General features: G+C 50.9%; 1 protein-coding gene across 1 annotated transcript; it reads right to left on the bottom strand.

Moving 5' to 3' along the window:
* Window positions 1–262: 262 nt before the first annotated feature.
* Window positions 263–1,201, bottom strand: LOC137675527 (olfactory receptor 14C36-like). The gene has a single exon (XM_068421655.1). The coding sequence runs from the start codon at window positions 1,199–1,201 to the stop codon at window positions 263–265; it is 939 nt and encodes a 312-aa protein (XP_068277756.1).
* Window positions 1,202–9,938: the final 8,737 nt, after the last annotated feature.

Below are 9,938 nucleotides of genomic sequence, written 5' to 3'. Positions count from 1 at the left end.
TTGGCAGCAGCTTTATAAGGAGAGCCCAGCCTTCAGGCACTGCACTGAGGAGACCCCTTTTATTGCTGAGATGCTATTAGGGAGCCCAGATCTGATACAGTGTCCAAAGCATTTGTGAAAGGGTCAGACACAACAGGAGGAAGCCTCTAGAGAAGTGGTATGAAGCCAAGCAGCTACCTATTACTATGATTATCACAGGAAAAAAAAGCAGAGGCCTGGCCTAAGCCAAGCTCTGGGTCCTCTGCAGAGAAGGGGAGGCAGGTTACTGCTGGTGGAACAAGGCCCATAGGATCAATTTCTTCATCGTGTCCTTGAGCTCCCTGTTCCTCATGCTGTAGATGAAAGGGTTCAAAGCTGGAGGTACCACTGAGTACAGAACAGTCACCACTAGGTCCAGGGACGGGGAAGAGATGGAGGGAGGCTTCAGGTAGGCAAAAAACGAAGTGCTGATGAAGAGAGAGACCACGGCCAGGTGAGGGAGGCACGTGGAAAAGGCTTTGTGGCGTCCCTGCTCAGAGGGGATCCTCAGCACGGCCCTGAAGACCTGCACGTAGGACAGCACAATGAAAACAAAATACCCAAAGACTAAGCATGCACTACCCACAAGGACCCCAACTTCCCTGAGATAGTCTGAGTCTGAGCAGGAGAGCTTGAGGATCTGGGGGATTTCACAGAAGAACTGGTCCAGGGCATTGCCACGGCAGAGTGGTAGTGACAACGTATTGGCAACGTGCAGCACAGCATCGAGAAACCCACTGCCCCAGGCAGCTGCTGCCATGTGGACACAAGCTCTGCTGCTCATCAGAGTCCTGTAGTAGAGGGGCTTGCAGATGGCAACATAGCGGTCATAGGCCATGACGGTGAGAAGAGCACACTCTGCTCCAAGGAAAAAGACAAAGAGAAAGAGCTGGGCAGCACATCCCCCATAGGAGATGGCCCTGGTGTCCCAGAGGGAATTGGCCATGGATTTGGGGAGAGTGGTGGAGACGTAACCCAGGTCGAGGAGGGAGAGGTTGAGGAGGAAGAAGTACATGGGGGTGTGGAGGTGGTGGTCACAAGCTACAGCAGTGATGATGAGGCCATTGCCCACGAGGGCAGCCAGGTAGATGCTGAGGAAGAGCGAGAAGTGCAAGAGCTGCAGCTCCCGTGTGTCTGCAAATGCCAGGAGGAGGAACTCGGTGATGGAGCTGCTGTTGGACATTCTCTCCCTATGGACCCAAGGTCCTGTGCCAGAAGGAAAAGACAGTGACAAGTGAGGACAGATTTCTCTCTGCAAAACCAAAGACTTTTCTTATACATTCTCCCCCGCCTTTATGACTGCATAAAGGAGTTTTAGGCTTTTGTTTGTGTTTTTTCTTTCAGAAAGCTCTTCCCTGCCCTCCCCCCAACCCCAACCCAGCCCAGTCTCTTCTGGGGAGTCTCCTCTGACATCAGACATCCTGAGCACCTCTGCTGCAATCAGGCTGAGCAGCTGCAAGTCCTGAGAGGCAAAAGGACTCTCTGTCGCTTAGTGCAGGGGAAGGCAAGCTGGGCTGTCCATTGGTCTAGTTCCCAGCTGCCCTGTGCTTGCTTCTTCTTGAGCTGAGGCACTCCTGTGTTACCCTGAGAGGAGAACAGGCACTGCTGAGAGCAGAGGGATCCACTGCAGACCACCCTTTGTCTCACCCAGCCTTCGGGTGCCTGAACAAAGTTCCATCACCCCACTCCTTGCCAAGGACACAGAGTTCATTTCACCAGCCCAGCGGCATTTACCTGCCCCTGGCATCTCTACACTTCTCCATCAGGTAACGCACAGATGCTGTGGGAGAGATCTGAAGTCTTGGAGGGCAGCTCCCAGCTTGGAAGGACACCCCAAGGAGCTAGGCGAGTGTCCCAATGATGGTATCTCATGAAGGGAGAGCCAGCTCATTCCCCATGCCCACTGACCCCATGGCCCAGAGCCCCATAGCTTAGAGGAAAGCTGGAGCACCTGATTCCCATGGATAGGTCTGCATGGGAGGATCCACAAGCTCCATTTGGACTCTTCAGCTGAAACTCCCACCCCCAGTGGGCCTGACAGCAACAGCATAAGCAGCACAGACAGGTGGAGACACAAGAAAAACCACAGTCACGATCCAGCCGAGAGAGGCTAGCGGAGAGACAGCCAGGCACTCAGGAAAGCCTTCCCCTTTCCCAGCTGTGCACGCCACCTCCCAGACCGTGACACTGCCAGGCACTTACCTTCAACCCCTGTGCCGTGCAGTGGGAAATGGGGACATGGCAGGAGAGAGGCACTTCACCTCTTCTGGTGCTCAGGTGGATGAGGAGGCTACTGAAGCCCTGGACTCCATGGCTGTGGGGGCAGAGGCTCTGCTGGGTGGGAGAGGAGAGGTAAGGGGTGTTGCTCAGAGGAAGCGATCTACACTGCAGGGGATAGCAGAAGGTGCCCGTATATCCCCTGAAATTAAGCATTTCCTCTCGCTGCCTTGATCGTACTCATGAAAAGTCCCTTCCAGATATGTCTAGGCTGTGAGCAGGAGCTGTGAGCAGCTCTGACCCACGCATCACTCCCTCAACAGCAGAATGACCCTGCCTGACCAGCTGTGACTGCACTGAAGGACAGCCCTGGGCACCCCTGGGTGCACACCCAGCTTCACACTCCCACAGCTGTCCCTAGGAAAAGGGAGACATCGTGCCCTGTCCCTCTGACAGTTTGGCAGATAAACACTGCTCCAGAGAACATCAGCCCTGGGATGTGCCAGCTCTAGAAGACCCCTCTAGGATACTCGTCTATACTCACCTGCAGCCAGAGACTTACAACATAAGGGCTATGAAGGCTTCTCCCCCAGTGAACTCTCAGCATCCTGCCACTCCACATTGCCTTTAACATCTCTCTCATTTCTCTCCTCTCCCCTTGTCACCCGTGGGCAGTGGCCCCAGCCCTGCTGTGCTTTGCAGAGTTGCTGTTCCTGGGCAGAGCTGTCTCTCTCTAGTGCTGCCCAGTTGCCATCAGCTGCTCCTGCCCCAAGAGCCTGGCCCAGCTCAGGAGCAGAGGGACCAGCCCGAGGCACGGCTTTCTCTACAATGCTAGTCTCCCTCCAGAGATTTCCCTGGTGCTCCAGGGCTGACAGCTCCTGAAAGGCAGCAGGGTCACCCCTGGGGAAAGTACTTTGAAGTCAACTGAAGTAATCATCAATTCTCCCTCTCTAAACAGCAGAGAGACACTGAATCCAGCAGCATGGTTTGTCATAGAATCATAGAATCACAGAATGGTTTGGGTTGGGAGGGACCTTAAAGATAATCTAGTTCCAACCCCCCTGCCACAGACAGGGACACCTTCCACTAGACCACGTTGCTCCAAGCCCCATCCAACCTGGCCTTGAACACTGCCAGGGAGGGGGCAGCCACAGCTTCTCTGGTCAACCTGGGCCAGTGTCTCACCACCCTCACAGCAAAGAATTTCTTCCTAATATCTAATCTAAATCTCCCCTCTTTCAGTTTAAAACCGTTCCCCCTCATCCCATCACTACACGCCCTTGTCAAAAGTCCCTCTCCCACTTTTCTGTAGCCCGTTCAGGTACTGGAAGGCTGCTAGAAGGTCTCCCCAGAGCCTTCTCTTCTCCAGGCTGAACAGCCCCAACTCTCTCAGCCTGTATCCATAGCAGAGGGGCTCCAGCCCTCTGATCATCTTCGTGGCCTCCTCTAGACTTGCTCCACAACAGTTGTCCTACCAGAGCATGGTTGCCTGCAAAATCTGGAAATGTTCCCCTCTGGAAAACATCATTTTCCTGTCCCAAAACAAAAAAAGGACAGACAGAGAGGGACAAGGATGAGGTTGGTTTCCCCTGTGTAAGGATTCAGCTGAGGCAATGCAGGCATCTCATCCCGAGCTGGAAGCCCTTGGCCTAAAGCAGGATTCGCTGTCAGTCGGCAGCAGCGGCAGCAGCGGCAGCGGCGACAGTGACTGAGATGAGTCCGGGACGAGGGTGAGATTGGGCTGTACCAGGCGGTTTCTGTACCCAGGGCCACCCAAGCAGCAGCCCTGAGTCCTATCTGGACACGGAAGTTCCCGGCAACGAATCAGGTGAGGAGGGAGCGTAGCCGGAGGCACCGCGGGAGATTTGAAGGGCCTCTGGGGAGCGTGAGCGACCCGGAGCGTGGCGAACAGGAGCGTGCAAACAGGGGCGTGGCAGTTCATGGCACCAGAGAATGCCCTGTTTGCCCAGGCATTTCAAAGATGATCAAGAGCAGCCTTGCAATGACACCAGCCAGTTCCCCCAGCACCCTTGCGCACATCTCCTCTAGTCCCGTGGACCTGTGTTTGCCCAACTGGCATAAGTGCCCACCCTCCCATACACATCTTCCTCTGCCATGAATGCAGCCTTGCTAGCACAGATGTTGGTAGGAGACTCGAGGACCAGCGAGATCTGAGGGAAGATCTTACCAGGAGAAGAGGATGGGAAAAAACCCAATGAGTTCAGCCTTCTCCAGGTCTTATCACTACATGTCCTGTCCTCTGAGCTATGAGACCGCATTTTCCTCAGCTGACTCCTTGTGCTGCCAGTGAACTTACAGAAGGCCTTCTGGTTGCTCTCCCCGTCCCTTGCTATTTCCAGCCCCAGCTGATCTTTGGCTTTCTTGCCTCCATCCCTGTACACCCAGGCCATGTGTCTATCTTCCTCCTGGACAACTTGCTCTCCCTTCCACCCCTGTGCAATGCCTTCTGGTGTTTGAACTCTTCAGCCAGAATATGCCTGTTCATCCCCACCAGCCTCCCCGTAGGCCCTGCTCACCTCCCAGTATATCAGACAGATGTGTTTCTGGGCTTTCATGTTGTTTTCCCTGAAGATCCAAGAGGGGCCCATGGATCTTGGCTCTGCAGATCCTGCTAAGCAGGTCTTGAACAAGCTGAAATCTGTGCTCTTTCAGTCCAAGGCTGTGATTCTTCTGTTTACTTTTTCTCTGCCATGGTCAGTGCAGCCATGGCTGCCCTCAGCATTGACATCTTCATCCAGTTCTGCCTTGTTTGCGAGTAACAGAGTCCAGCCCTCCTCAGTAATCAACTGCCTGTGTCAAAACAGAGAAGGCCAAGGCAGGTGAAAGGGACCTGTCTTGGTGCTGGCTCTGAGGACACCTCTGTTACAGCCACCTGACCAGCTGTAGCAGGCAGGAGGGGAGGCCATGCTTGTGGACACCCTGCTCAGCCCTGTCTTCTCTGGAGCAGACCTGACAGCAAGCAGCATGTAGCTCCTTGCCCAGGTCTCCTCTGAGTCCCATGTTCTGCCCCTGATTCCCAAGCACAACACGGGGATCATCTGCAGGCTTACTTTGGCCGCTCAACCTTCCCAAAAGTTGCACGTGAGATGTTATAACCAGCCAGAAGGTTTTTCACCTGTGTGCTGCAAAAGGGTTGATAGTGTGTGCACTGATGGCGTGTGTCTGAAGATGTGTGGGTGTGTACAACAGGGCAGAGTTTTCTGGGTCAGCACTAGCGTACTGCAGAGGCAATTGAACCTTGCTTGGTTTTATCCATACTTTCAGAAGGTCACCTTGGGCCAAAGTAGGCTCAGAACCAGACCTGGGGATTCAGCTTGGATGGGGTTCACCTGGAAAGAAGAGCCCAGGATTGAGCTAATACCCAGGCTGTGTGGGGGCAGATCAAGTTCCTGGAGGCCAAGACAATGAAGGAACCAAGTGATTTAAAAGTTCTGTGAGGATAAATGACACTAGAGGAGGGTCAAGACTACCTGTCAGCTGTAAGGGGAGCCTGTACAAGAAAGAGTGGAAAGACACACAAACAGCAGTTGTCTACAACAAGGGGAGACAAATCCCAGGTGGAGACCGTGTGATATGGGGATGAACTGGAAAGAGAAACTCCTTGCTGTCCACAAACACTGGGAATGCACCTAACAGTCACAGGTGGCATTCACCTTCCCTGATTCCCCAAAACCTACACGTAGGAGCTTCAGAGTCCAGACCATGGCCTTTGAGGTGGTTAAAGCAGGATGCAATGAGCTTTAGGTGTAATGTAGAGCTGTCTGAGGCAGTGCCCCCAGGCTCCCTGTGCAGCCAGTGGGGTGGAGGAGATGTTCACCTGACTTGTCTTTGCTGGTCACATAAACCAGAGGAGGATTGGTACCTCATAAACATCTGTTCTCTCATCTGCTGATATCAGACAAGAGATTTGAGAGCGATAAAAACGTTGAGCTTCAGAGTAGACATTGGGAGGTCTATAGAAAAACTGTCTGCTCCAGGCAGGGTCAGGTACACGATCAGACCTGGTTTCTCAGGCCTTGGTTCAACCGGGTCTTGAAAACCAGCAAGGACAGAGGACTTCACAAACTCTCAGGGTGACAAATGCTTGTTGCAATGGTTGGGTTCCTGGTTTTGGCTGGGATAGAGCTAAATTTCTTCTTAGTAGCTAGAATAGCGTTGTGTTTTAGATTTAGTCTGGGATTCTGGTATGAGAAGAATGTTGGTAATATACTGATATTTTTAGTTGCAGTTGTTGCTGTTTTAGTTGCTGATTAGTTGAAAAGGAATCAAGGGCTTTTCAACTTCCCATGCTATGCTAGTGTGCAGGTGCAGAAGAAGCTGGGAGGGAGCAATGGATCCAAATGGGCCAATGAGATTTTCCGTATCATGCAATGTCATGCTCAGGATACAGATGAGAGTTGGCTGGGAAGTCTCCCTCTCTCTCATCTGGGATTGCAGTTTCAGGGTTTCTCTCCTCCAGGATCTCTAGCCAGGGATGGGCATTGGTCAGCAGGTGGTGAGCAGTTGCACTGTGCATCACTTGTTTGTACATTCTATTATGATTCTTATCATTATTACTAGTTTATTGTGTTTAATTATTAAATTGTTTTTATCTCAACCCACGGGACTCTTTACCTTTACCTTTCTGATTCTCTCCACCATTCCCCAGGGGACAGGGGGAGAGTGAGTGAGCGGCTGCATAGTATTTAACTGTCTGCCATGACAGAGGTGTACCTGCTCCAGCGTGGCCTTATTCACGGTCCACTGTCCTTTCAGGGGTGTACCTGCTGTGTCGTGGACTTTTCCACAGCCACAGACCCTTTGAAGTGTTCTGGCACAGCCTTGTGCACAGCCACTGATGCTTCAAGCTGCACCTACTGCGGCATGGGCTTATCATGGCCACAGATGCTTTGAGGCGTACATTCTCCAGCAAGGACTTATCCCTGGGCCACAGTCCCTTCAGAGGTGTACCTGCTGCAGCATGAACATATCCACGGCCACAGATGCTTCAAGTTGTCCTGCTCCTCTGTGGACTTATCCACAGGTCACAGTCCTTCGACTTGAGTTCACACCGTAGTTACAGCCCGTCCAGTGCAGCTGCACAGGAACAGCAGCAATGCCCTGGCCATCTGCCAGCCCAGAAACATGGCCATTGGTGTTGTCAAAATGTTCCCAGGCACAGCAGAGTACACATCGCAAATCCAAAACACAGCACCATACCAGCTACTGCGAAGAGGATTAACTCTGTCGTAGCCAAAACCAGTGCATGATCCAGACTCTGGCTCATGCACTGACTTTCCAGCTTCTCTTTGGACATACTCCATGGACCTGACCGGCATTCACTGGGCTGTGTCTGACCCCAGTTATCATCACAGGATGTATTGGGTCTGGCTGGGATGGAGGTAACTTTCCCCATAGCAGCCCTCATAGTGCTGTGCTTTGTGTCTGTAGCTAGAACGGTGTTGATTGATAACACACCGATGTTTTGGCTACTGCTGCGCAGTGCTCGCACAGCATCAAGGCTGTCCCTCCAACATGCCCCCCCTCCCAAAGACCGGTAGGCTGGGGGTGGGCAAGAGGTTGAGAGGGGACACAGCTGTTGTCTGAAAAGTGGATTCATGCCCAGCGTGCAATGAACCAATCTCACAGGCTCAGGAGAGATACTGTATTTATTCTGCGCAGGGTGCTCAGTGGAATCGTCCACAAATCAAGCACACCCATTACAAATCCCAGTACCATTTTTATACACAAAGAATTACATTACATCGTCTCTCTATTTATGTAACATACTTTTCATTGGATAACATATCTCATTACAATTAACATAAATGCTTAGTCATTCTTATACTATCTATGCATGCTCAGGGGAAGGATCTTCACCTGGGCAAGGGTCTTTTTAACCTGTGGGTGTGATTTTTAGTATTATAGTGAGCATAGTTTACTTCAGGACATCTTAAAACTCATATTTTGGCCAAGGTTGATTTACATTAAAAAATAGTTAGTAGTTTGCTTTAAACAGACCGTTGATTAAAGTCCTTATGTTCTGGGATATTCCTTTCTTCTTCTTCTGGCTAGCATCCCAAGATGTAGATAAGGACACTATCTTCTTGTCTTTGTTCTTCAAGCTAGCATCCCAAGATTTAAATAAGGACAATATCTTCTTTCCCTCCAGATGGACCAGGTGGATCCTGACAAAATGTATTCTGCGTGCATCTTTACGCACTTAGCAAGTACACTAAGTAAATGTTCAAACACAAATACAAATGTTACCATATCACCGGGACAGCTGACCCCAACTGACCAAAAGGATATGCCATACCATATGACTTTGTGCTCAGCAATAAAAGCTGGCAGAAGAAGAAGGAAGAGGGGACGTTTGGAGTTATGGTGTTGGTCTTCCTAAGTAACCTTTACAGGTGATAAAGCCTCCAGTGGATCAACTGCACCGCTCTACTTGGTGTCATCTGCAAACCTGCTGAGGGTGCACTCAATCCCACTGTCTATGTCGTTGATGAAGATATTAAATAATACTGGTCCCAGTACAGACCCTTGAGGGACACCGCTTGTTACTGGTTTTCACTTGAACATTGAGCCATTGACTATAACACTTCCCATAGATGCTCTTGGTGATGCAGATAGTGCTGCTGATGCCATAGCAGATGCAGACACCATGGCAGATGTAGATACTATTTCAGACGCAGATGCTATTGCAAAGGGGATTGCAGATTCCAATACCATTGCAGAAACCTTTGCATAGACCTTTGCAGATGCTCATATCCTTCCTGATAATGTTGCCGATGCAGATACCAAAGACACACTTCGAGAGACAGCACAGTCATTGGTCGTAGCCAGCACGCGTTCATGAGAGGAAAGTCCTGCTTAACCAACTTAATTTCCGTTTATGACAAGCTCACCCATCTAGTTGACCAAGGGAAGCCAGCAGATGTGGTGGGTTTGGATTTTAGCCAAGCTTTTGATACTGTCTCTTGCAGGATCCTTCTGGATAAACTGTCCGGCACACAGCTAGACAAGTCCATCATACGCTGGGTGAGCAATTGGCTGATGGGTCAGGCTCAAAGTGGGTTACATCAGACTGGTGGCCAGTCACCAGTGGGGTTCCCCAGGGCTTGATTTTAGGGCCAGTGTTAATGATTTTATAAATGATCTTGACACAGGAATTGAATGTACATTAAGTAAGTTTGACAACGATACTAAACTAGGAGGAGCTGTCGACTCTGTCACAGGGCCTTACAGAGAGATCTGGCGTCACGGTTTAAAGCTGGGCCGGCTATTAACCCGGTGGCGGACGCTCTCTGTTAACCCTCTCCCCCCCACCCCCACCCTAAGGGAAAGGGAAAAGGGAGAGAGACTTACGGGTTGGAAAGTTAAAACAGTTTTAATAAACTATAATAATGAAAAAGAGTATAATAAGAATAATAAAAATAATCAAATATATACAAATATATGTACAAAACCAAGATCGAGAGCTTGGAAATCCTCCTCAGGCAGAGTTGCTCCCCCCAGCACGGGCAGAGGGGAAAATGCAGTAGCTCCCCCTGCCATCACACCTGCAGGCTTTTAACTGGAGAACTGGCAAAGCTGGTACCAATCAGTGGGAGACAGGAGGGCCCGTCCCTCCTGGGCCCCACCTCCAGGAGGCAGTGGGTTAGTGATAAATAGGAAAGTGAGAATGACGTGTATGG

Source organism: Nyctibius grandis, chromosome 34 (genome assembly GCF_013368605.1).
Source record: "Nyctibius grandis isolate bNycGra1 chromosome 34, bNycGra1.pri, whole genome shotgun sequence".
In the NCBI taxonomy this organism is placed as follows: Eukaryota; Metazoa; Chordata; class Aves; order Nyctibiiformes; family Nyctibiidae; genus Nyctibius; species Nyctibius grandis.
The sequence above is the reverse complement of the archived record's forward strand: the minus strand, read 5'-3'. Positions and strand labels throughout refer to the sequence as shown.

Bases quoted from the DNA above. Each gene is read 5' to 3' on its own strand.
- LOC137675527 (XM_068421655.1), bottom strand. From the start codon at position 1,201: ATGTCCAACAGCAGCTCCATCACCGAGTTCCTCCTCCTGGCATTTGCA.